At 38.7% G+C, this 27,761-nt stretch overlaps 1 protein-coding gene across 1 annotated transcript; it reads right to left on the bottom strand.

Annotated features, from left to right (window-relative positions):
- Positions 1 to 26: 26 nt before the first annotated feature.
- On the bottom strand, positions 27 to 27,737 carry RAD9B (RAD9 checkpoint clamp component B). The gene is made up of 11 exons (XM_055405411.2): positions 27,554 to 27,737; positions 25,514 to 25,584; positions 23,955 to 24,104; positions 23,631 to 23,745; positions 17,313 to 17,412; positions 15,239 to 15,345; positions 11,186 to 11,292; positions 11,034 to 11,098; positions 10,362 to 10,484; positions 8,918 to 9,182; positions 27 to 1,122 (listed from the first exon to the last, which is right to left on the bottom strand). The coding sequence occupies exons 1-11, from the start codon at positions 27,588 to 27,590 to the stop codon at positions 994 to 996; spliced, it is 1,269 nt and encodes a 422-aa protein (XP_055261386.2). The 5' UTR covers positions 27,591 to 27,737; the 3' UTR covers positions 27 to 993.
- Between the last annotated feature and the right edge of the window lie 24 nt (positions 27,738 to 27,761).

The raw sequence follows: 27,761 nt of genomic DNA, 5'->3' as shown, positions 1-27,761 counted from the left end.
TTTTTTTTAATTTTTACAATGTTGGGTTGGTTTCTGCCATACAACAATGTGAATCAGCCATAATCATACATCCCCTCCCTCTGGACTCCCCGTCATCCCATCCCTCCAGGCCATCACAGAGCACAAGACTGGGCTCCCTGTGCTATACAATACCACCTCACCAGCTATCCATCTTACACCTGATAGTGCATATATGTTGAAGTTGCTTTCTCCATTCATCTCACTCTCTTCTTCCCATGCTGTGTAAAAGTTATGATCTTACATGAGAAAAGATTGCAGAACGTTTTAATCTGTTGCTGCTGCTAAGTCACTTCAGTCGTGTCCGACTCTGTGTGACCCCATAGATGGAAGCCCACCAGGCTCCCCCTTCCCTGGGATTCTCTAGGCAAGAACACTGGAGTGGGTTGCCATTTCCTTCTCCAATGTGTTAGAAAGCGTCAAAACTCAAATACTTGCAAATACAAGCGATACCTGAACTTTACAAGCCATTCTGATGCACTTGAAATGGCTTCTACAGAAAGTTTAACTATGAAACTGGCAAAGAAAATGCTAAAAGCTCTGTTGTAAATAAACAATACATTGAAGAAGAATTTTTTTCTTTTGGCCATCCCATGCAGCTTGTTGAACCTTAGGTCCCAGAGATCGAACCTGTGATCGAATCAGAGATCAAACCCTTGCCCCCTGAATGGAAACTCAGAGTCCTAACCACTGGACTGCCAGGGAATTCCGTGAACTGAAGAAAATTCTAATGAGCTTTTTCCCTACACAAAAAATTTTCTGCCTCCCACATAGCATAATGGATTTAAAGCAAGTTACATTTATTGACAAGTAGTTATTTCTAGATATGGTGGCTGTACAAGATGATGTGTAGATAACCAGTAGCCCATTCTCCAGGAAGCCCAAGACAGTATCTTCATAGATTTAAATGTCAAAATGTGTTTGCAGTACAAGTGAACCAGTAAATGGGCAGGGGGGTGAGCTCAGCCATCTTTGTTAGAATGTGGAGAAACTGCCATTATTCATGTCCTCTTCACTGTCACTTGCTGTTGCCAGACTCTGGAAAGGGAGGCTGAAGGGTTCTTGTTGGTCAGAAGAAACTGCTCCAAAGAACATGCAAGAGAACTGGGCGGGGGGGGGGGGTGGTGGAGAATAACTGTTGTTTATTCAAAGCAAGTTAGTGCTTATCAAATGCCTCTTTTCAGAAACAGCCACTGTGGTCTCACATTAGCTGATGGTTCATGAGATACCCAGAACCTTCATGAGTGGCCCAAAACATCCTAAAGTAAAACCCTTCCCTGTTTGGGAATCAGTGATCTGCTTCTGACCACCCTGCCCGAGCCATTGAAACAAACACCAGGGCTGTGGGAGACAGATGAACAGAGACTGCTGGAAGATAGTTCCTCCACTTCATCCATCCTTTCCCCTTTCCCTCTTGCTGTGACAGAAGTTACTCCTGACCAGAGTCAGTCCTTCCCTCCCTGTCTGACTCCCAGCCCCTTCCATGCCTCTCCTCTACTGGATAGGAATATCAGCATTTTAAAATAATCAGATGTCTCATTAAAATATATGGCCTCATCCACGTCCTCCCTCCAACTTAATCTCTGCTGTAGAACTGTCTACACTTGCTTTCTCTATTTTCTCATTCTACTCTTCAGTTAAGTTCAGTCACTCAATCGTGTCCGACTCTTTGCGACCCCATGAACCACAGCACGCCAGGCCTCCCTGTCCATCACCAACTCCCCGAGTTCACCCAAACTCATGTCCATCGAGTCTTGTGATGCCATCCAGCCATCTCATTCTCCGTCGCCCCTGTCTCCTCCCACCCCCAATCCCTCCCAGCATCAGACTCCCTTCCAGTTAGTCAACTCATCGCATGAGGTGGCCAAAGTATTGGAGTTTCAGCTTTAGCATCAGTCCTTCCAATGAACACCCAGGATTGATCTCCTTTAGAATGGACTGGTTGGATCTCCTTGCAGTCCAAGGGACTCTCAAGAGTCTTCTGCAGCACCACAGTTCAAAAGCATCAATTCTTCAGCGATCAGCTTTCTTCACAGTCCAACTCTCACATCCATACGATCCTATCTAAAAAAGCTCCTGACCCTCATACAGAAATTGTCCTTATAATGGTCAACAAAAATTGCCAGATTCCCTGAACTAATGGCCATTTTCAGTCTCCACCCCATTAGATACTCTGACACTTTCTTCTCATACCTTCCTCATGCTATGTTGTTCTGGTTGCTCTTTTCATTTGGCTTGCCTTCTTTATTATTATTATTAAATTTATTTATCTTTAAATGAAACAAAGATGAATGTTTGCTTTCTTCTACCCACATTTTGAATCGGTTTCTCAACCTTAGCACTGCTGACATTGGAGGACTTAACTTTCTTTGCTGTGGGGACTGTCCTGCTCCTGAGAGGACACTGAGCAGCCCCCCGGCCTCTACCCGCCAGATGTCAGTAGCAGCCCGCTTTCCTGAATGTGACATCCAGAAGTGTCTGCAGACATTGATGGCTCTGTGTCCCCTGGCTGTGGTTAAGAGCCACTGCTTTAAATGGTGGCGGTCTTCTCTGCCACACCCTCTCTCTAGGAACTCGCATTCACACTGCTGGCAGAAATTACTGTGTATATGCCAGGGAGTCTCACAGTTAGAATTTGAGATTCCTATATCCTACTACCTACTTGATTTCTGCAACTTATATCCAAAATAGAATTTATGATCTTAGCACTGAACCTGTTTCTCCAACCTTGATACCTCCCTTTCCCTTAAGCTCCATGACTGATCCATCACAAAGCCCTGCTGCTTTATTTCCTCAATTAGCTGTTTACTTTGGCCACTTGTCTCCATTTTCTACTGAATCACCATCTTTCAGACACCACAACTGAGTTTCCAGTCTTGCTTCACTGCACTGTGGGCAGCCTTCCCTGTTAAAACCCTTCAAATACTTTCAATGCCACAGTACCTGATATGGCCATTTACATCGGACATGAGTTGGAACGAACTCACTGCTCCAGTTTCATTTACCCTGTGCCATTGTTTCCCCTGTCTATCTGCCCTCTGGCCACACTGGTCTTCCTCCAGGTCCTTAAAACTACCATACTCCCTCCATGACAGGGGCCTCTGCAGATGCCACATCCACTCAGCTTCCCCCCACTATCTTATCCTTTCTAGCTCCGCTCCAAACACCAATTTCAAAGACTTTCTGACCTCCTGGATTAGGGCAGCTCACACTTTAAATCCTCTTGAAGCACCTTGAACTTTTCCTGTATTAAAGTTACCACAGGTTAGTTTTTTTAATTATCATATGTTTAGTCATATGATTATTTGTTTAATGTCTACCACCCCCACCCCCCACCCCCAGTCTATAATCAAGTGTAGGAACCTTTCCTGTTTATTTTGCACACCATTGTATACCCCATGTCTATGACGCAAGGCCCTCAAAAAATACTGGTGGAAGTTGCATGGTAGGTATCAAGCATGAATAAACAAACGATCCCTATTCTTGGCTCATCCTTACAAATCAGAAACTGAAGATGCCCTCTGCATGGGGCACTTCAGACAGCAGTTGTTGAACCTTGGCTCCAGATGAAACACCCCAAATTAGCTGTGATACTGCCTGTGGTAGCCAGAATGATGGTCTGCCTTCACCCCCAAAGATGTCCACGTCTTAACCCCAGGACCCTGTGAATATATCACAAGGCAAAAAGGAATTAAAAGAGCAAGTGGAATAAGGTTGCTATCCAGGTAAATCACAATAATCCTTAAATGTGGAAATCAGCATCAGAGTGAGGAAATGTGAAATGGACTCCACCAGCCATTGCTGGTTTAAAGCTGAAGGGTAACCATGATTAAAGAATGCAGATGATCTCAAGAAGAAAGGAAAAGAAAGAAAGCAGATTCTTCCCTAGTCTCCACAAAGGAACACGGCCTTGCCAGTGCTTTGATTTTAGCTCAATGAGACCCATTTTGGACTTTTGAACTGAAAGATAATTTGTGTTGTCTTAAGCCACTAAGCTTGTGGTAATTTGCTATAGTAGCAACAAGAAACTAATACACTGGTAAGCTAAAAATCTTAGTTAACTATGGTCTTTGAGTGCTGCCCTGAATTTGCCATTGACTTAAGGTCAAATGTCATTTGTTAGCCCCTCTTCTCCCCACCTACTCTTCGGCCTCTAAATCATTCATGGCTGGATGATCAAGCCCTTCCCTAGTATCTAACAGTCTTCTAATGCAGAAAGTCTGTGAATAGCTATGTAACTTGGAATGAGTCCAAGTTCTATATGAACTGAGTAAGAAGGTGCATTGTTATAAAATAAATTTTTAACAGTAAACATGTTTTCTTAAAAATAGAACTGCCATCAGTTCAGTTCAGTTCAGTTTAGTCGCTCAGTCATGTCCGACTCTTTGCGACCCCATGAATCACAGCACGCCAGGCCTCCCTGTCCATCACCAACTCCCGGAGTTCACTCAAACTCATGAATCCAGCAATTCCACTCCTGCTATTTTTCTGAAAAAAATAAAAACACTAATGCAAAAAGTATCTGCACCCCTATATTCTTTGCAGCATTATTTATAATAGCCAAGATATAGAAGTGACCTGTGTCCATCAATAGATGAATGGATAAAGAAGATGTGGTGCATATATACAAAGGAATATTACTCAGCCACAAAAAAGAATAACGTCTTGCCATTTATAACAAAATCAATGAACCTACAAGGTATTGGACTAAGGGAAATAAGTCACAGAAAGACAAACACTATAAGATTTCACTTATACGTGGAATCTAAAAAGCAAAACAAATGAACAAACATAATGAAACAGAAACAGACTCAAAACAGAGAACAAACAGGTGGTTGCCAGAGCAGAGAGGTGTGGGGGATGAGTGAAGTAGGTGAGGGAGATTAAGAGGTACAAATTCCACTTACAACATAAATGAGTCATGTGGATGAAATGTACAGCATGAAGAAATACTCAACAATATTATCATAACTTTTATGGGACTGTGGTCTTTGAAAACCACTCTAAATTTCTATTACTGTGATCATTTTGTAATGTGTGGAAACACTGAATCATTATGTTATGCACATAGAACTTACATAATGTTGTAGGTCAATCATACTTCAGTTAAAAAAAGATAACAATACTAGATATTTTTCCTCATTTTGGTGTCCCTGAGAGCTGTGTATAACTTCTTGATTAAACTTATTGAAAATCCACAATGGAAAAAATATTGATAATTATTTAGAATATAGTAATATTTCTCTGTGCTGTGCTTAGTCACTTAGTCATGTTCGACTATTTGCAACCCTGTGGACTGTAGCCTGCCAGGCTCCGCTGTCCATGGAATTCTCCAGGCAAGAATACTGGAATTGGTTGCCATGCCCTCCTCCAGAGGATCTTCCCAACCCAGGGATCAAACCAGGGTCTCCTGCATTGCAGGCAGATTCTTTTCCAGCTGAGCTATCAGGGAAGCCCAATACTCCTCCACAATAGTTTAATTTTGAAAACCCCCTTCCCCAAAGTAGAATACTACCATATATTTATTTTTTTAATAAGGTGAATTTAAATAAAAATTTTCTTAGGCTATCCCAAACCAGGGCTGAAGGTCTGCCAACTACTGGCTTATGCACTAGGAATACAGAGATGAATAAGACTCAGGTCTGTCCTTGATGAATTCACAATCTACCTAGTGGAGTAACAAGCATATCTATGAAGTTATTATGTGAAGTTATTAATAATGAGTAGAATGGGAAGACTTCAGAAGGACATGTATCATTTGAGTTGGGCTTTGAAGGTGGGTAGGAGTTTGAATAGTGAAAAGAGGAACACTACCACCCTGCAGTGTAGGTGTAATAATATGAGCAAAAGTAGAACACAAAAGGATATGCAGAATGTTTCCATTAAGATCAGGAACTAAGCAAGCAGGCCCATTCTCTCCACTCTAAATGTTGTACTGGAGGTTATGTGCTAATGCAACTGAACAAAAGAGTCAGTTGGAAGCATTAAAGAAGAAATGAAACTATTGGTATATAAAAAAGTGACGTATAGTAAGTATGTCTAAAAACCCTCAGAGAATCAGTGATAAAACTAATGGAAATAATAACATAAGTCAGCAGGGTAGTATGATATAAAATTAACACAAAAAACAAGGGCCTTCATATACATAAAAGGCAGTGAGAAAACAGAAAACATAACATCCATTCATAATAGCAATATAAAAGGTTAATTATTTAGGAATAAGCTTAATAATAAATGTGTAAATGTATGAGAAACATTTTAAAACACTCCTGAAAGACACAAAAGTAGACCTGAATAAATGGAAATACATTGCTTGTGTTTACAGACAGAATGACTCAACATCAAAAAGATGTCACTTAACATCCTCAAGTTAACAGAAATTTAAGGAAATCCTAATAAAAAATAAAAACACCAATAAATTTTTTTATGGAGTTGGATACATTGATATTAAAGTTCAAATAAAAAATATATACTCAGGAATAACCAGGGAAAAAAGTGACAAAATCTACAAAGGGATACTAAATCTATCAGACATTAAAACATAATCTGAAGGACTAGAACTGGACCTCAGAGGAGGAAATGAGAAGATTATATTAAATACTCTAGGGAAAGTCCCATAATGCCATTTCAAGGAGTTTAGGCGAAATTCTATGGGAAAAGTGGACGATCCAAGAGATTTAAAAGCAGGAGAGTGATGCTGAGCACTGACCATCTGCCAGCTCCATTTATTAGCTCAATTAATTTTCACAACAATTCATCATTATTACCCTCACTTTACTAACGGAAAGAAAACTGAAGCAAAGATACGTAACTTGCCCAAGTCACACAAGTGGCAAGACAGAGACTCCAACCCAGGAGCCCTATACCTCACTGTAAGGTCCAAACAGAATCTTTTAGTACAGTGTGGAGGAAAACAAGAGTGGAGAGGAATGGAGGTATGGGGGCCAATCGGAAGGCTCACCGTAGTTCAGATAGATGATAAGGGTCTAAATCATTTACCCGTAATGTAATCTCATTTTTGCAGGAGTTAAGGCAAAAACTTCCCTTCCAAAGTAGAGTTTTCTTTTTAGAATTTAGGATTTAAGTGACATGACAGAAAAAAAAAGAGTGCTGTAATGAAACTCGTGGAGCTTACAGCTCTAAATGTCACTTTCCCTAGTGAGGAAATTGGCAATCTGAGTGAATTTCAGGGAGATGAAGCAGCAGGGAAATGTGTTCCTGTTGTTGTCTGTAAAAATAATAAAAGTAAGCACAATATGTGTGACCAAAAAACAGGTTGGGGAAAATGTTTTTGCATAATGAAAAGACAGATTCAGTTTTCTTTTATGGCCAAGTTAGTAATTCACAAGAAGAGAAAATTGCCATAAGTACTGGGCATATAACAGGTATTCAGTAAACACTTATGGCATCAAACTGAATAATAAGTGGAGTTTACTGTCCAATTTTACGACCCTAGAAGTCTTTATTACAGCACTGTTATTATTTAGTTGCTCAGTCATATTTGACTCATTGCAACCCCGTCAATTGTAGCTGGCCAGGTTCCTCTGTCCACGGGATTTCCCAGGCAAGAATACTGGAGTAGGTTGCCATTTCCTTCTCCAGGGGATCTTCCTGACCCAGGAATCAAACCTGCATCTCCTGCACTGGCAGGCAGATTCTTTATCACTGAGCCACCAAAAAAGCCCAGTAGCAGTGGATATTGTGACTTAAAAATGAAATTAAGTCAAAAATGTAAAATTCATAGGGGTACGTAACATGGCAAGTGTCAGCTCCCTGCTCTTTCTCTTAGTAAAAAACTGACTGCCATCCTAATGACACTTTGGAAATGCAATTTAAATTGGTCCATTTTGCTAATTATTATCAATTCTGAAAAGGACTGCTGCTGCTGCTAAGTCACTTCAGTCGTGTCCGACTCTGTGTGACCCCATAGACAGAAGCCCACCAGGCTCCCCCATCTCTGGGATTCTGCAGGCAAGAACACTGGAGTGGGTTGCCATTTCCTTCTTCAATGTGTGAAAGTGAAAAGTGAAAGTGAAGTCGCTCAGTCGTGTCCGACCCTTAGCGACCCCACGGACTGCAGCCTACCAGGCTCCTCCATCCATGGGATTTTCTAGGCAAGAGTACTGGAGTGGCTTGCCATTGCCTTCTCCGGTGAAAAGGACTAGTGAGAAGTAAGTAGTAACTTCTAGCAATATTATCTCTCCTTTCAAATTTCTAACTCTAAGAAACTCATATTTCCAAACCAATAATAACAACAGCAAAACAAGCTTGAATAAAACATTAATGTAAACATGTAAAATGGGGACTATCATTATTTAAGATACTTCTAATAAATTATGTTTATCTTCAGTTCAATAGATATCATAAAGTTTAACATTATAGCATTTTGTAAAGTTTATCATCCATCTATAATAGCAAAATATTGGTATTACAATAATGTTATTAACTGGGTCTCTACTGTGAAGAAATTTGTGATGTTTCTTGTGATGGAATTTATATCTGTGCTACCATGAATAAGAGATTTCTTGACCAAACTTGAAAAAGAAAATTAGGACACTTATTCTAGAAAACAAAATATATGATTTTAGCATATTATCAATATTTGTACTCAAAGATAAATATGCTATAAACAATCATAATTTGTTCTTTAAAACAAGTGACTCAAATCTCTAAACATACTTTGTTAGAATTACTCAATGAATAATTTGTTTTGTATTGACGTTGTATAAATCAATCTTTTCTCCATCTCAGACTGGCTTCAGCTCTCCCCATCAAAAAATAAGGAAATTAATTTCCACGATATTAGGGGTGGGCTGAGGCAGGGAGATTGAAAAGGGAGACGGACAACAAGAATTCCTGACCTTGGCTTAGTTATGTCTCATTGCTGTTGTTCCTTTACCTTCCTGAGAGATGGAGACCCTGGCACTTCTTCCGTGTCGCTGACACTGCTTTCTGGTACTTCACTAATATCTCCATTGCTTTTGGGTACTTCAGTAATGCCTTTGTTCACTCTTTTCATTAAAGGGCTGCCACAATTTTCCAATGTAGAGATGTTCGTGGGAGTCTCATTAGAATACAGCCTTTTGGGTTCTACTTTTCTTGAGATATACTCTGGGACCTTGCTGGTTACATTTTTACCAGCCTTTGAATGTATCGGCTCTGACCTGAGGTATTAATAGAGATTAAATCAATGAACTGTTTACTTTGAAATATATATTTGTATATAACTAAAGGAGCAACATGAAATGACAATGATAACACCAGTTTTTATATTGAAAAAACATCAAACTAATTGTTTGAAAGTTAAGATTCACATATATGATTATTTAGAAATTCTCTTGCAGATTCAAATTTTTCAGTAAAGCAACCCAAGTGTGCATGAGACAATCTTATAACACAGTAGAAGAGCATAGGTAGGGAAAAAAAAAAGTCAAATAAATTACATATGTATAATAAAATTGTATAGAATCATTAAAAAGCATGTTTCCAAGTCATTATCAGCAATATTAGGAAATGTTCACAATATAATATTTTGTGAGAAAAAAACAGGATACAAAACTACATATGCTATATGAGCCAATCTTGTTTTAAAATGTAAATGTATGCAAAATTAAAAGTCTGAAAGAAAATACAGTGTGCCAAACATTAACAGTGGCTAATCGTTAGGTGGTAAAATTGTGGGTGTTTTTCACTTTATTCTTTGTACTTTACTGCATTTTCCTAATTTTCCACAGAAATTTGTTATTTTACTATGAAGTAGCCTCCAGCAAAAAAAAAAAAAAAGTTAAGAGGCAAAAGGGGGAGTTCCCTGGCAGTCCAGTGGTTAGGACATTACACTTTCACTGCTGTGGCCTAGGTTCAATCCCTGGACAGGGAACTGAGATCCTGCAAGCCATGCAGTGCAGCCAAAATTAAAAAAAAAAAAAAAAAGAGAGAGACAAAAGGGAAAAAAAGAAAGAAAGAAAAGCAATGGCTGCCTGTCCATATGTCTAAGAAAGAGAGCTCTGGGTAATGAATACAAACCTTCCTGTGAAACTTAACACTATATCACTCCTAAAAAACAACCACTGAAAACAGAAATGAGTTTTAGGTAATGACAAAGATAAACCAGACAGTTCTGTTAAATTGTGATCATAAGAGAAAAAAGCAAGTATCGGTGAAAGATGGGTGATATTTCTATACAGTTAGGTCTTCCTGGAGCTCTTCCTGATTCAGTTAAAATTTCAGATCTTCTAATGTTTTCCTTCTCAGTTGTTTCCTAAATGAATGCCACTGAATTACTGCAGAATAAGATTGCAATGGCTTTATCCCAACCAATAAAGACATTAAAAACACAGCCTTACCTTTTTTGTTTTTGTGAAAGACACAGTGTTTGTAGAGAAGATGCTCTACTTGGCTCATCAGCTAATGTAGCCAAAATAAAGTTGGCTTCCAATAACATATCGTCAATACTTAAAGCCATGGGTCTAAAAAAGGCAAAATCAGAGCAAAAACCACACTCATTTTCTGATGGACACTGGGAAAACATTAGAAAATGATACTTAATTTTGGAGTAAAAAGAAACAGTAAAAGTAGAAGTCTTATTTGTTTTTTCACAAGTTGAGATAGTCCTTAGAGCTAAAAGAGCCCTTAAAAATCATCACATCCAATTTCATAAGACACATTTATCCTAACCCAATCTCTTTGAAATTTTTGTTCTGAAATATAACATACCATAGTTTCATAGAGATTTAACTTGTTTAAGCAGTATATAATTTTCTAATTAGGCAATTTATTCAGTATATCAAGTTTGTAAATGTTTTCACTCTGCAAAACAATGTATCTTTCTAATCAAGTCACCAATCAAAAGAACACTAGGTTACAACATCTTTCAAAATTTTAGTTCGAAAAGTGTTGCTAGTAAAGTTAAGGAATTCCTGAGGTGTGAATTAATTTCAACGTGACCCAAAGGGTTTTATTTATTAGTATATGACAAAAGAAAAAGAAATAAACTCAGAAATTTCCCAAAGACCTACTTCCCAGGAAAGTCAAAATGAATGGCTATAGGAGCCCGTATAGCTTCTGAAAATGTCAGCACTCCCTGAAAGGAAAAGAAGGGGAAAAAATGTGAAATCTTTATTATAAACTGCCACTGATAATTCTAATTGGACACTACTTTTGGTTTTACCTTCAGTTCTTTGAAGCAAAATGTTATTTCAGTGTCAATTCCAACTTGAAAGAAGTCAAACTCATCTGGACCAACAAACATCTCACTGTATACAGAATTGGTCAGGTCTGTTCAATATTATAGGAAAATAAAGAATAACATCAATTCCGTAGGCATTTGTGAAATTTTAATAAGAAAATATAGTCAGGGACTTCCCTGGTGGTCCAGCGGCTAAGACTCCTTCCTCCTAATGCAGGAGGCTGGGGTTCAATACCTGGTCAGGGAACTAGATCCCAAATTTCATAACTGAGAGTTCCCCTGCTGCAACTAAAGATCCCACACAGCGCAACAAAAATGGAAGATCCTGCAATTAAGACCCAGTGCAGCTAAATAAATAAATATTTTTTAAAAAAAGAAAAGTAAATATAACCATAAATTGTAGGTTAAAAATAGCCACAAGTTCTTTGACATTTCTTCACTGAGTGGTAGGGTCTGTATCTGTGTCCCTTCCCCTTGGGGTGAGTGGGCTTTCTGTCTACTTGCACTAATAGTATGTGGTGGAGTGATCTAGTGCTAGTTTCTGGTCTGGGCCCAGGCATCAAGAGACTGCCACCTCCACTTCCTCTATCCCACAAGCTGGGAGGGGTGGCCAAAAAAGAAAAAAATGGAAAGTAAAAATCAACTTCACAGAATGGGAGAAAATATTTGAAATATATGATAAGCGGGGCTTCCCAGGTGGTGCTAGTGGTAAAGAACCAGCCTACCAATGCAGGAGACATAAGAGACAGGTTTGATCCCTAGCTTGGGAAGATCCCCTGGAGGAGGGCATAGCAATCCACTCCAGTATTCTTGCTGGGAGAATCCCATGGACAGAGGAGTCTGGCGGGCTATGGTCCATAGGGTCGCACAGAGTTGACTGAAGCAACTTAGCACAGCACGGCACATATAAGGGACTAGTATTCAGAACAATAAAGACAAATAACTCAAGTGAAAAATAAACAATATGAACAGACATTTCTCCAAAGAAAATATACAAATAAACAATAAGCACACAAAAAAAGATACTCAACATCATTAGTTACTAGGGGAATGAAAATCAAAAGCACAATGAGACACTTCATACCCACTAGGATGGCTAAAAATCCAAAAGACAGACAATAATAGGTGAATTTTGTTCTCTAATATTTTATTAAAATTTCATGTGCACTTTTAAAATGAAAATACAATCATACTATGCATACCATTTTATAATATATTCAATAATATATCCTGGCTATATTTCCACGTTAATAACTGAAAGTTGCTCAGTCGCGTCCGACTCTTTGCGACCCCATAGACTGTACAGTCCATGGAATTCTCCAGGCCAGAATACTGGGGTGGGTAGCCTTTCCCTTCTCCAGGGGATCTTTCCAACCCAGGAATCAAACTAGAGTCTCCTGCATTGAAGGAGGATTCTTTACCAACTGAGTTATGATGAAGCTCAGTCCCTTATGTCAATAAGTACATTTTCCAAATTATTTGTGTGTGTTGGTGTTTTGTGTTTTCCACTACAATACTAACTTCAATAAACATCTTTGATATACATACCCAGAGAGAAAGAAATGTATATATACACACAAACAAGACTACTATTTTTTTGTTGTTGTTGTCTGTGCAGTGTGGCTTGCAGGATCTTAGTTCCCCAACCAGGGACTGAACCCAGGCCCATGGCAATAAAGGCCTGGAATCCTGCTAGGCCATCAGGGAACTCCCAAGACTACTTTTAATAATAGCTTCATTGTATTTCACCAATTAAACCAATCTCCTGTTCTCAGATCTAAGATAGAGAAAAATGCTTTTATATATTAAGTGCTTTTCTCCAGATAGGGGGATTCCAGGTGACTTTATTAGTGTGTTTTTAATTTTCTTCAATGAACATGAATTATTTAAGCATAAAAACAAAGGAGAAATAGTATTTATATTTTAAAAGGACCAAACAATACCTTACAAATACCTTCATTTCAATCAAGAAGGCTCATGTCATGACTCGTGGTTGCCATGGGGGAGGGGGAGGCCTAGGGAGGGTTGGATTGAGAGTTTGGGATTAGCAGATGCAGACTATTAGATGTAAAATGGATAAGCATGTCCTTGGTGGCTCAGACGGTAAAGAGTCTGCCCGCAAGGTTGGAGACCTGGGTTTGATCCCTGGGTCAGGAAAATCCCCTGGAGAAGAAAATGGCAACCCACTCCAGTATTCTTGCCTGGGAAATCCCATGGACAGAGGAAGCTGGTGGGCTACAGTCCATGGGGTAGCAAAGAGTCGGACACGACTGAGCGACTTTACTTTCACTGTATAGCACAGATAACTATATTCAATATCCTATAATAAACCATGATGGAAAAGAATACAAAAAAAGAATATTTAAAAAATAAATTAAGAAAAGAAGGCTCATGTCACTCCCAGTGTGCTAGCAATAGAGTAGGTTCAATAATAAATTTAAACAACTGGGTCCCCAGTCAACCATAACTAGTCATTAGAAAGCTGCTCATGGGGTAGCAAAGAGTCGGACACGACTGAGCGACTTTACTTTCACTGTATAGCACAGATAACTATATTCAATATCCTATAATAAACCATGATGGAAAAGAATACAAAAAAAGAATATTTAAAAAATAAATTAAGAAAAGAAGGCTCATGTCACTCCCAGTGTGCTAGCAATAGAGTAGGTTCAATAATAAATTTAACAACTGGGTCCCCAGTCAACCATAACTACTCATTAGAAAGCTGCTCACAAGGGATAGCGTCTCCTGGTTACTAAATGGTCATCTTTATTCAGAGATGGCATTATGAATATAAAACAGACCCTCTCACTAGCCACGCATATATTTTCCAGATCATGCACTTCTAAGTGCCAAAAAAAGAATACTAGATGAGACTTGAGAGAAGCAATAAGAGCACGGTGGTAATGAGCCTAAGTCCTGGAACCTGACAGCTTCTATTCAGATCATAATCCACCACTTATTAACTGTGTGACAGCAGCAAGTCACTTAGTTTCTCTGTGCTTCACAATCTTCATATGGAAAATGAGGATACTAACAGTAGCTACATCATAGAGTTGTTACAAAGATCAAATGGATTCACAAATATAAACCATTTAGAACAGCATCTGGCAAAAACTAAACACTACAAAGTCATCTGACCCATAAGCACTAGTTATGCTGGTTTTTCACTTTCAAATAATGTTTCTACCTTTATATTCTTTCTTTACTGCTGCTGCTGCTGCTGCTGCGTCACTTCAGTCGTGTCCGACTCTGTGTGACCCCATAGACAGAAGCCCACCAGGGTCCCCCGTCCCTGGGATTCTCCAGGCAAGAACACTGGAGTGGGTTGCCACTTCCTTCTCCAAGGTGTGAAAGTGAAAAGTGAAAGTGAAGTCGCTCAGTCGTGTCTGACCCTTAGCGACCCCACGGACTGCAGCCTACCAGGCTCCTCCATCCATGGGATTTTCTTTACTGCTATCACCCCCCAAATATTATCCAAGGTCAAAGAATCTCAAACAGCTCATGCCAAAAATACCCTAGTAAATTTCCTTAATAGCAAAACTCCAGATTTAATCATGCCATAGTGTCTCCATTCCATCTGTATAACTCTTGGAAGAGTGAACTAAAGAAATATTCACATTTTCTGCCTTATATATTTGCCATCTGGAATATCTTACATTTCTAACTTAAAGTTAATTTTCCTTTTTATGTGGTCAAAGATCATCTCAATTGGATGGCTGGCCTCTTCCTTTCCTTTATGCTAAATACAAAGGATAACAAATAGACCTTAAAATTTTAACTGAAAAACTATTTTTCTCAGTAACCATTCTCCTAATTTTAAAACAATTTGAATTTCAAAGACAAATATTTTAATTACTGGTTGACAAATTTCTTTGGTCTCTTGAAAATTTTGATCTTTCTATATTTTACCTTTACTGCCTTTTAGTCAAGAATAAATATTATGCCAGTAATATTTACTGTATAACCATGGAGTAATCAGGAAAGCCAGGAAGTAATATTCCATTAAAGCACAGTGACAGATATAATCCTTACCCATTGACTCCTCATTAGAACTCTTAATGCAAACCTTCAGCGGAGTAACAGCAAGAGTAACTTCCTCTTGACTCGATGTAAAAAGAACAAGTGCCTCAGTAAGCACCCTATAAAATGCAATGAACAATATTACACTATTTGAAGAACAAACAGAAATAAATTATCTTATGAAATGGAACGCAAATCTTTAATCTGGAAATAAATAGATGAATTGTCCTGAATTTAGAAAAATCTACCCAAAAGACTTATCTCTATTCTTCTACATGACCTGCTATATTTTTGGTATATCTTAAAATTACACCATTGGAAATTCAGGGTGTTCCAGTCGTTAGGACTCATGCTTTCACTGCCGGGGCCTGGGTTCAATCCCTGGTCCAGGTTGTCCTGACATCCCAAATGACCTTTCATCCTGGGTTCCCTTTTTAAAAACACCTTCGCTGAGATACAATTCATATTCTACACAAATCACAGATTTAAAGCTGTATGGTTTGCATTTCCCTAAGGACTAATGATGCTGATCATCTTTCCATGTGTCTGTTGGCCATCTGCATATATTCTTTGGAAAAATGTCCATTCAAATCCTTTGCCCATTATTTTAGTTAGGTTATTTATCTTTTTATTATTGAATTAAAAGTTCTGGCTTATTTTTTAAATCGAAGTGAGGTTAGATAAAAATGAAATTCTTAGAATTTCTGTAATGTTGGTGTTAACCTGATGCTAGACTTTAGATAAGGAGTGTTTCTCAATGCCAAAATGTCAGGAACACCTACCAAATTAACCTGGGAACTTTTCCAGTGTTAAGGGGGAGGTGTTGTACAAGATACCAAACAAGCTGATACAAAAAATGACAACATGAATGTGCAATTCAAAAAAGAAAAATACAAACTTCTAATAAATGTAAAAAGATGCTCAAGCTCCCTAGTAATAAAATAGACATAGTAAAGAACAACTAAAATGCCATTTTCTATCAAACAGGTTGGCAAAATTTTTGAAGATTAATCATAATCCTTTACTTTGAAGGATTCTCCTACACTTCTGGTAGGAATGTAAATTGGCACAAACTTTTCAGATAGCAATTTGCTAGTCCATATGTATGCAAATTTAAAATTTGTGTAAGCCTTTGACCCAGCAGTTTCATTTCCAGGACTCAATATGTGTTGTGGGCTTCCCAGGTGGCTCAGTGGTAAAGAATCTGCCTATTAATGCAAGAGAGGTGGGTTCAATCCTTGGGTCAGCAAGATCCACTGGAGAAGGAAATGGCACCCCACTGCAGTATTCGTGCCTGGAAATCCTATGGACAGAGGAGCATAGTGGGCTACAGTCCATGGGGTTGCAAAAGAACTGGACACAGCTTAGCAACTAAACAACAAAGTATGTGATACAATTTTGAAAGAGAGAAAGGTATCCATAGATATAGGGAGAGGGAAAGTTATAGACAAACAGACTATAAATAGAAGATGTAAAAAGATATACACCAAATTGTTCACAAATGTTACGCCTGCCAAGTGCGATATATGGGGTGAGCAGAGGAGAAAGACTTTCATTTTTCATCTTTGCACTTTTCTATAAATTTTAGATGGACTGCAAGGAGTATGTATTTCTTTTGTAATTTAAAAAACAGTAAGGGTAAAATATCTTTTGGCTTACAAAATAATTAACGTTTAATGCTACAGTTTAATTGAAAAATTGAGTTCCCCCTCACTGACAAATACATTTCACTCATTTTCTAGGACAAAACAAACAAACAGGGATAAAATCAATCACATAAAAACTGTTACGATTTCCTCATGCTGTGTGTTTTAAGACACCCAGTGTCTTACAGAAAGCATCATATGAATGCAAAGTGTTATCAAATAATATATGTTTCTCTTAATACCACTTGATGTAGAAAGCCACTGATGGGATATTTCTAGAAATTTCTTGGCCAATAAATTATTATTTCTACTATTAGGCAGTTATTATTTTCTATTATCTTTCTTCAGGTTTCCTCTTGATCCTGTAAGTTCTAGGGCATTAATTCTTTACTCTGTGACCATACTATATTCAGGAAAAAAAACAACAGAGAACTCATTACCTTGGTTTAATCACTAGTGTATTAGCACACATATTCTTTTGAAAAATAACTTGCAAAGGCTGGCTTTCTTGAAAACACACATTATGAATCTTTTTAATACCTTAAAAATAATAAAGCAATAAAAGTTAATAATTTTAAGTGCAAAATTAAAAAAAAATTTAAAGGCTTTTACACTTCACGTTCAGATTAAAATAATATAAAGTAATATTTAATATCTAGCAGGTGCATATTGGAGAAGGAAATGGCAACCCACTCCAGTGTTCTTGCCTGGAGAATCCCAGGGACGGGGGAGCCTGGTGGGCTTCCGTCTATGGGGTCACATAGAGTCGGACACGACTGAAGTGACTTAGCAGCAGCAGCAGCAGCAGCAGCAGCAGGTGCATATAGGTTACAAGAAACACTAACCCTATTTGAATGTGTTTATCGCTCCCTAGTGGACAGCATGTAACATGTCACACCCTCCAAACAATTAGGTGGTAGCATTCCCACATTCTTTTGAAATATGGGTAATTTCTTAAATTACGTGTAAAATAGTAATTGCCCACTACCAACCATATATCTGTGATTCTCTTTCAGAATTTTTCAACCAAAGCTGATATTTCTGGATGGGACCTTTGAAAATAAAACCTGAGCATTGAATCTGTGTGTTCTTTCCCTCTGAGAGGATGAGAGGAGTGTGGAGCAGTAATGGCTATGGTCCAGTGTACCCACAACTACGGTATACACTGCACAGATATTATCTCTGATCCTCTCAATATCTCTGTGGGGTATGTACTTAATGGAAACTATAGCTTGAGCTTGGTTAAATGACTTCAAGGCTAAGCTGTTTTAACAAGTATAGTCAGAATTTAAGTTTATCTTTTTTTTTCGGAATCTAAATTTGAACATAGAGCCCATGTAATAAAATCCAGGTAGGCTACAACTTTCTACAGCATAATAATGTTACAATGAGAATCAAAACGATTTACTATAAATAGCATTTCTCAACTTATTTTTTTAACTGAATTAATAACAGCAATATTTATTATTTTCATAAATATTTACTGAGCACTTACTGTCTGCCAGGCTGATCAATTAGCTTTTAATGATCATCAAAAGTACAGTGATTCAAAATAACAAGCATTTGCTATTTTTCACAATTCAGTTAAGTGGCTCCTCTGGTTTGGGCTGGCTTCACTGTGGCTGGATTGTTTTGAATGGCCTCACTTTCATATCTGAGGCCTCACAGTTGTGACACTGGGACAGTTTGGATGGCTGGGGCCTCACACCACATGGTCTCCAATCTTCCAGGTGTTTACACAGGCTATGCTTATTCTCACATTGATGGAAATGTTCTTAGTTTAACAGTGGAAGCTGACAGGCCTCTTGAGGCCTAGGCTTAGAACTCACACAACATCAATTCTAGTGCATTCTACTGATATCAAAGCAAGTCCAAGGCCAGCTGAGATTTGAAGTGGGGAAACAGATTTCAGCTTTTGAAGGGAAGGCCTGCAGATAATTTATGAGTTTTGGGGGGTTTTTTTTGGTAATCAACCACACAAGAGACAATTTGGGAGCTGTGGACCAGTGAACAACTCGGACAAAAATCTTCAACCTCACAAACCTTACATTCTAGTAAAGAGAGGTACACAATAAGAAAATAAGTATTAATGAAACAATTGGTATATCACATAGTGGGCTTCTCAGGTGGCACTAGCGGTAAAGAACCTGCCTGCCAATGCAGGAGAGAGACACGGGTTCGATCCCTGGGTCGGGAAGATCCCTTGGAGGAGGTCATGGCAACCCACTCCAATATTCTTCCCTGGAGAATTCCATGCACAGAAGAGCCTGGCGGGCTACAATCCATAGGGTCGCACAGAATCAGACATGACTGAAGCAATTTAGCACACATGCACACATGTCACAAAGCGATAAGTACACAGGAATAAAAAAAAAAATGGCAGAAAGGGAGCTGGGGAGTGCCAGTGATGGGGGTAGCAATTTTAAATAGGGAGTTCAAGGAAGACCTCATGGAAAAGATGCCATTTGAGCAAAGACTGAAGGAGGTCTTCAAAAGATCAAACCATGTGCCATCTGGAAAGGGAGCTTGCTAGGCAGAGGGGACAGCAGCCCAGCCCTTGAGGAGAAAGCATGCCTGGGATTCCTGGATCATGTGAGACCTCACAGGCCATTGTAAGATCTTCAGCTTCTACCCTGGGTACAATGGTGAGTTTTTTGAGAGTTTTGAGCTGGAGTGACATAATCTGACCTGTTTTAAAAGTATTACTGTGGTGGCTATTTTGGAAAGATATGAAGCTCAAAAGTTGGCATATGTTACTTATTTTAAAAAATATTTTCAAGTTACTTTTAGATGGATACGTAATAGAAGACAAAAGATGCTCAAGGCATAACATTTAAAAACTACCAAAAATAGACAATGAAAGTTAGTCACCCTCCACCTCTGACTCCTGCCACCCTAATACTCTTTTCAGAGGTAACTACTGTCATCAGTTTCTTAACGTATTCTCCAGAAACAGTCCATGCATACACAAGCACAATCATACCTCTGTAACAAATAGCTGACTCAGGTGAATATTGTATTGGTATTACCAAGGATGTCCAAGTAATGACTTATTTCTTTGTCATCCCTGAGGCTCTTTTTCTTGTTGCTTGCTTTCTTCCCCTTTTTCGTTAACAAGAACAAGACACTTTCAGTTTAGACCCTTGATCACACTGCTTCCTCATAGTAGAATGCCCTCCCATTTCTGACCATTGGAAATGTACCCAGATGTGAAGCCAGCACCTACAAAACCTTTCCTCTTCACCTTTTCTTTCCCAAGTACATCCATTGTACCCTTTTAAAAGCAACTTGGTTGGGGGCTTCCCTGGTGGTCCAGTGGCTAAGAACCTGCCTGCCAATGCAGGGGACACGGGTTCAACCCCTGGTCAGGAAGATCCCAAATGCCGCGGGATAGCTAAGCCAGTGCTCCACAATTGCTGAGCCTGTGCTCTATCTAGAGCCCGTGAGCTGCAACTGAGCCCTCGTGCTGCAACTACTGAAGCCCACACACCTAGAGCCTATGCTCTGCAACAAGAAGCCATCACAATGAGAAGCACCACAACCAGAGTAGCTCCTGCTCGCTGCAATTAGAGAAAACCCATGCAGCAATGAAGACCCAGTGTGGCCAAAAATAAATAAATAAATCTTAAAAAAAAAAAGTAACTTGGTTTGACATACTTCTTCATTGCATTTTTTCCTAGCCTTCTAGTTTAATAATTTTCCATGAGAGAATGCAAATGGGATAAAAATTTAAAGTCCTGTTTACTCTGTGTCATTTACCGACTTTTTCTAGTGTTGCACAAAGTACTGGACTATAATGAGACAAGGACTTTTCACCAGAATTTCTTCCCTCATTAAGAAAGTCTTATTACTGAAACAACAATGAAAACAAAGCAGCTGAACTAAATAGAATGCTTAGTAGTGTTGACTTAAATTCTGGCATAAGTTCCTTATCTTCTCACAGACCAGTAACAAATAGTCTGAGGTCCAGGCGCCAGTCCGTGGGCCACTTGATAGCACTGGTCTGTACCATCTGCTCCCAGCAATGGAATACCTGATGCTATGATAGAATTCTGCTTGCCATTTCATAGCTCAATCTGCAACTTCCTTCAGTGGCTCCAGAGAACTCTCTCAGACCTGAAGAGGCACAGCTAAGGAATAAGCATTATTTTGGAGATGTTCCATTTGTGGAGTTTGGAATTTCAGAGGTTAGTGATAGTTCAAAAATCTTACAAGCTGGCCAATGCTCCTAATCCCTTTACATTCACTGGTACCAAAGTTTAGTCATGAGTAGATCTGTAAATGCCCTTTCAGAAAATCTTAAAACCCTGAAGTGGGAATCCTGCCCTCTTGACACCACGTCATTAATATACATGTACAAATCAAGGTTTTATTTCACTCAAATAGCCAGTGCCCTCCTCTGAGGGAATCCCCTCTCTGTTGGAGACCTGTTTTCTTGATCAGAACAGAACTCAATAGCAGGTGCTTTGGATCAGCAGAGCATGTTCTTCAGGGACAACTCACTGACTCATTTTAAGCTACTCTGGGACTTGTGCAAATGAAAATACAGAGAGTTGATAGAATTATTATTAGGCAGGTGAATATTTCATATGAATCTTGGTTCTTGATGATATAAATCATCTTTTTTCCATTAATAGATTCTAAATACTGTAAGAAATCACCATTCTGGGAACTACTTGTGGTTAGATACAGAGAAATTAGTCTTTTTTAGTGGCTCATATTTTCACAACTGTTTTCTCTCAATGAAGAGAGCCAAATTTACTTCACTGTCCTTAATTTCTTCCAAAATCCCAAATATGTATTTCTAGCAATTTATTGGATATCTCTGCCCAGGTGATTTTTCTCAACTAAATTTGAACACTGTTTCCCCACCAGATTACAGAAATAAAATTGAAGCATCATTTCCTGAGTACATACAGTTTTGGAAAATATAAGTATTAATATTTATCCCAATTACTATACTAGCATCTAACGCCTTTGTTCCCCTTCCTTCCTGAGCCATCCTTCCCTGTTGTGTAGCCGTCATGAGATTTGGGAGACACCTGCTTCACTTCAAGTATCATTTGTGAGCCCTCATTGGTATAAATCAATTGATGTAATCTTATCTCCCTTGTGATTGAATTTGGTCCAGATATGGCAATAAGCCAAAGCAATTAGAGAATGGATTTCCCATGGCCCCCCAGGATTAGTTTAGGTTGGTCCAATCAGAGCAAAGCCAAGCACTTTTGTTCAATGCATGTATGAGGTATAACTCTCATTCCTCTTGGATATGAAAAGAGCAAGCATGTGGCTCCAACAGTTGCTGCTAGAAGTCACCTTATTATTAAAAGTTTATAAGAGAAGCTGGACTTAGTATAAATCACATGGAGGAATGTAGAGCAGAGAGAATTTTAAAAGGAAGGAGGAGAAGCAGCTGCTGCAGCCTGGATCAAACCACCCCTCTGATCTAATTTTTGAACTTTTAGCTTATAAGAGCCAACATTCCTCTTTACCGTTTAAGTCAGTTTGAGTTGGATTTTCTGGGTGTTTTTCCTTTCTTTCTGTTACTTGTAACTTAGAGCATCCTAACTCATACAATTTCCCAACAAAAGCTATTAAAAATCTACCAATCACAAATATGTATTGGACATTAATCAAATCACTTGAGACATACTTAAGAAACTGAAAACAGTACTAGTGATACCTCTTAGAAACTATGCCAGGTATTTCTTTAAACACTGCAAAGCTAAAACTTCCTGTAACTCACTGAATCTTCACAAAAACCCTAGAAGGCTTGTATTACTATTGTCCCCATTTTACATAAGAGAAACTGAGGCACAAAGTAAAATAATTTGCCCAGTGTCTCAGCAAGGAAGCAGCAGTGCAGGGTTCCACCCCAGACCTTGGGGCCTCCCAGAGTCTATGCTCTTTATTATCATGCTATGTATATTTAACCATGTAAAATCCAATATGACTACCACATTTGAATATCTACCTTGCAAGGCTGGGAGGCAGGAAATCTCTTTTACAACTTGGTGTATCAGAGAGAATGAATGAAGGTCTTGGCTCCTACAATTGAGGGGCTGGACTCAGAGCACTTCTAATACAAGTAGGCATTATTCTTTTTCTGTTCTTTGCAAGGAACACTGTTACTAAGGCACGCTTACAGAATATCATCCAGCAGTTAGTTAATTTTAGAATAATCAATTGTTAAGAGTTCAGATGAACATTTAAAAAAACTGGTCTGGGGACTTCACTGGTAACCCAGTGGTTAAGACTCCATGCTCCCAATGCAGGGGGCATGGGTTTGACCCTTGGTTGGTGGCTCAGAGGTTAAAGCGTCTGCCTCCAATGCGGGAGACCTGGGTTCGATCCCTGGGTCAGGAAGATCCCCTGGAGAAGGAAACTGTAACCCACTCCAGTATTCTTGCCTGGAGAATCCCATGGACGGAGAAGCCTGGTAGGCTACAGTCCACGGGGTCGCAAAGAGTCGGACACGACTGAGCGACTGAACAGAACAGAACAGATGGCAAAAAAAAAAACAAAAACACCCAACTGGTCTGTATGAAAGCATAGCCTGTGCCACTGACAAGCCAAAAAAAGAAAGAATTAATACCAGTCATCTCACAATACTTCTACAGAGAAAAGTACAATAATATTTACAACCTCCCTACCATAGACTACACAATTTCTAAGCAATATTGCAGTCTGAATATTCTAAACATGAACAATATTAACAAAAAATGCACATACTTTAAACTAGATTTAACTATACCTACCATGTCTGCAGAAGAACTGAATAACTACTTTGCACTTATCAGATCTGGTAAATATTTTGCACTTCTCCACATTTTTCTCTAGGGAATTCAGACATCTAAAGATGGGCAGAATTGACTGTAATGCAAACACATTAGAGAAGAGCATATACTTAACATGGTTGCTTGATTACTTTAAAAAAATCTAACCAGAGTATTTCTATTCTTAAATGAACAGACCTGTCTTGCACGCAATTTAAACCAATCATTAAGAACAGGATAGGTGTTATACCCTATATATCGAGCATTTCTACAACACAAGAGGAAATCAGGCCCTCTTACACTTACCTTCATTCCCAATTTGCAATTTAAATTCAACATCATGTCAGTATCATTCATTTTCACTGAGGTTGACCATTGATAATGTTGAAAAAACACAGGAGAGAAGAGGACATATCCATATGCTGACCGACAAGAATTCACAGATCTTAAAGCAAGCTAGAAAAATAAAATAACAGCCACAGAAGAAAAGAAATCAGCTTTCTTTAATGATTAATTCAAAAAAAATTCTAATATGTTTAGCATGTCATTGAAATGCATTCAAGTAAGCTATGGGATGTTAACTGCATTTTATGGACCACATTATACATATGAATTATAATACTGATATAATATGAACTGCATTCTACAGGGTGTTTTTAAAAAATTATTATTTTTTTTGGCTGTTCTGGGTCTTCATTGCTGCATGGGCTTTTCTCTAGTTGCGGCAAGCGGGGGCTACTCTCTAGGTGTGTCAAGTGGGAGCTACTCTCTAGTTGCGGTGCGTGGACTTCTTAATGTGGTGGCTTCTCTTGTTGCTGAGCATGGGCTCTAGGGAGCACGGGCTTCAGCATTTGCAGCACTTGGACTCAATAGTTGTGGCTTCTGGGCCTCAGTGTACAGGCTCAATAGTTATGGCACAGGGGCTTAGTTGCTCCACGGCATTTGGGATGTTCCCAGGTCAGGGATCAATGGCAGGTAGATTGTCTACCACTGAGCCACCAGAAAAGCCCCTTTAGAATGTGTTTGTAATTTGCATATGAATACACATATGTGTCCATATCTATACTATACCTATAAATATTAAGTCTAAAATCCTGCATGCTAAATTTGTATTTTTTGTTTGTTTTGGTAACAAGAACATATTTTTAGTTGCAAAAATGTAAATGCTCATGGGCACCTTTAACTTTAAAGTACAAAGTGATCAAAGGCAATAATACGAAAGGAAGTAAAAAGACTGCAGCAAAACGGCAGTCTTACCTTGTCTAAGGTAAGAAATTGCTAGTCAGTCAACCAATAATACTTCCACTTGGGAATGCAGGCCCCAAACTAGCAGATCTTCTGAGTTTTCAAGAGAAGCAAGAAATTCAGATTTTTATGTGGACTGTCTCAACTACTGTTAGAAAATTATTTCAATTTTTTAAAATTGGAAGACAACTGCATTACAATATTGTATTAGTTTCTACTGTATAACAATGTGAATCAGTTATAAGTATACATATTCCCTTCCTTCTTGAGCCTCCCTCCCACTCCCCCATCTCACTTCTCTAGGTCATCACAGAGCACCAAATCTCACTCTCTCTGTTATATTTCAATTTTTAAAAAAACAGTACATGCTCCACAAAACATTTCTGCAAGTCATATCTAGTCTCTTGCCCACCAGTTTGTGGTTCTGGCTTAAAGTAATCGTGTATGATTTTAAAGTTTACCATGGTCTAAATGTATTCAGATATGTAAAATACAGATCAACAGTGAAAGGGATAATTATAATTTCTGGATTTCCTAGTTAACATTCAATCTGGACTGGGATCTTTAAACATCATCTTTTGCCCTTACTTGATGGTCTATGAGCTAAATTTCTTACTTACACCTTTTTCAGAGGGGTCTAGCCACAGCTCATCACTAATTCGTGAGAGAGCTTGGATTGCTTTCCCAAATACTATGGAGAAAAAGAAAGATGCTGTTTACATTCTTTCAAACAATAAAAATAAACCATAGAACTACTTCAGCATTCACAGGACTCAAGATAAATTCACAAAGAACAGTGTTTTATAGACTAATGCTACAAACTGCTTTAAGAAGTACAGTATAATGGTCTTGGCAAAATTCCAGACACATAATAAGTGCTCAATAAATTCACAGATTGGGTGTGTGAAATAATAAAATGCAACAAAATCCTTTCTTTCTAGATGTTAAATATGTTGTATGGAACTATTGTGGTAAGCTAATTTGCATACTAAGGCATTTTTAAACTTGGTTTAAACGTATACCCCTTACTGCAAAAAAAAAGTGTGAAAACAAAGCATAGAGAAAATGTTTCAAAGGGTTTTTGTAACTTCACAGGTGGCAAAGTCAAAACAAGTTATAAGAGAGAAATTAGAGACATTCAAGATATATCTCTGATGCTTGAGCATGGATCAAGTCAGATCTCGCCAGAAAACACAGTTAGATGCCCTGTCATAAAGAGTAGCTAGGCCTGGATGAAATACTGGTCTGATTTGGTATGACACTGTTCAGTTTAGTTCAGTTCAGTAGCTCAGTTGTGTCCGACTCTTTGCTGTTAGTGGTCTTAAAAATTACAAATAAATAAAAAAATATATATGGCAAACAGATATGGAATACTATGCTTCAATAAAGAAGGATGGCCATATCAATTCATGGAAAAGCAGAAAAAAAGGAAAAATAATTCTAGAATGTAAAATCATATTATGCTTAAGAATCAGAGTTGGGAGCATCATACTACGATTGGCTCAGTGGTTAGGACTCTGTACTAAGATCCCACAAGCCACATGGCATGCTAAGAAAGAGAAGGAGGGAAAAAGAATCAGAGCTGGAGGTGCAGGCCTCAAACTGAGAACATAGGATGACTAGGGAAAAAAAAAAGTGGCCCTTTTTTAACACTTCACATTCACCACTTTTTCCTGGAGCTAGCTAATGAAGACCTTTTGTTCATTCAGTTAATATTCACTGAGCCCCTAGCAGGTTCCAAGAGTATAAGCCAAGGCAATGGGGGTACAGCAATGAACAAGACAGGTTTACAGTTCCCACCCTCACAGTGCTTAGGTTCTGGAGAAAAAAAAAAATTAAACAATCATAGAAATTATCACTTACTGAGAACTAAGGTACACACTGCAAAAGAGAACTTTCTAGAACTCTGAAGACATCCAACAATGGGGATCTTTTTCTTTCCTTTTCTGTTAATACTGTTCCATAGATGCCCTCAACACAGAGGGAGCCAACTGGGACACAAGATGCCTTTCAATGATCATTTTCAGATTACGATCTATAGAAAACCACTACTTTTCTAAACAGAGACCTTCTGGAGTAACTTACATGTTTAAAGTACCATTTATAATAAGGATTAGTTCTTTTACATTACCATTTGTTACTGAGCTCTTTACCTGCATTTCATTCCTACAACAAATACTATAATGAAGATGCTGCTATTATTCTCATTTCATAGATGAGGAAACTGAGCTCTGAAGGGATTCAATGGCTTGTCCCAGGTCATATATTTAAAAATGGCAGAATTTGGAATAAAAACAAGGTTTATGCTTTTCTCATCGCTCTAAAATACTTTTAACTGTCCAAGTGTTATTTTTCCCTACACAGTCCTTATCACCCCGAGTTTGAGGCCTACCCTTCCACTACCTGTCCCGGTGGTGCAACTTCATTTAATGGACATCTATGAATATAAATAATACGCATAAAGAAAAGCAGATGAGCCTTCATTTGCTCCTCAGAAGTTAACAGGAACCTGAGTGAGTGGATGCTGGCTATGGCCAGGCCTTCTGTCCCTTAGGCATAAAAGCAAAGGTCAAGATATGAGACGACGGTGGAAACGTCCCCAAGCCCACAAACCCTAAATTTTCCCTTTTTATACAGGAAGGCAAGAAAGGCCTCTGCACCTTTCACCTGACTGCCGCTCATCACACATTTCAGCATGGCTGCAATTCTTAAAAAGTAGAGTCATACAGCACGTCTCAGAGCGAGGGCCCCAGATGCTGCCCGGATGTTGCCCGCGCTTCGAAACTTCGCGATTTTGCCCCCACCCCATTTGCCAAAGAATAACTTCGCTTTACGGCGGGGAAGGGCCCGCGCGGGCCTCCGTAGAAC

The sequence above is a fragment of the Moschus berezovskii genome, chromosome 19 (genome assembly GCF_049115385.1).
Source record: "Moschus berezovskii isolate FMDL1 chromosome 19, NW_MosBer_1.0, whole genome shotgun sequence".
NCBI lineage: Eukaryota > Metazoa > Chordata > Mammalia > Artiodactyla > Moschidae > Moschus > Moschus berezovskii.
The sequence above is the reverse complement of the archived record's forward strand: the minus strand, read 5'-3'. Positions and strand labels throughout refer to the sequence as shown.

Excerpts from the sequence above, each read along its gene's own strand:
- RAD9B (XM_055405411.2), bottom strand. The coding sequence starts at position 27,590 with ATGCTGAAATGTGTGATGAGCGGCAGTCAGGTGAAAG. Across the intron at positions 11,293-15,238 it reads TTCTAATGAGGAGTCAATGG|ACCTGACCAATTCTGTATAC; the intron begins GTAAGGATTATA and ends AATATTGAACAG. Across the intron at positions 9,183-10,361 it reads CTTTCACAAAAACAAAAAAG|GTCAGAGCCGATACATTCAA; the intron begins GTAAGGCTGTGT and ends TTAATACCTCAG.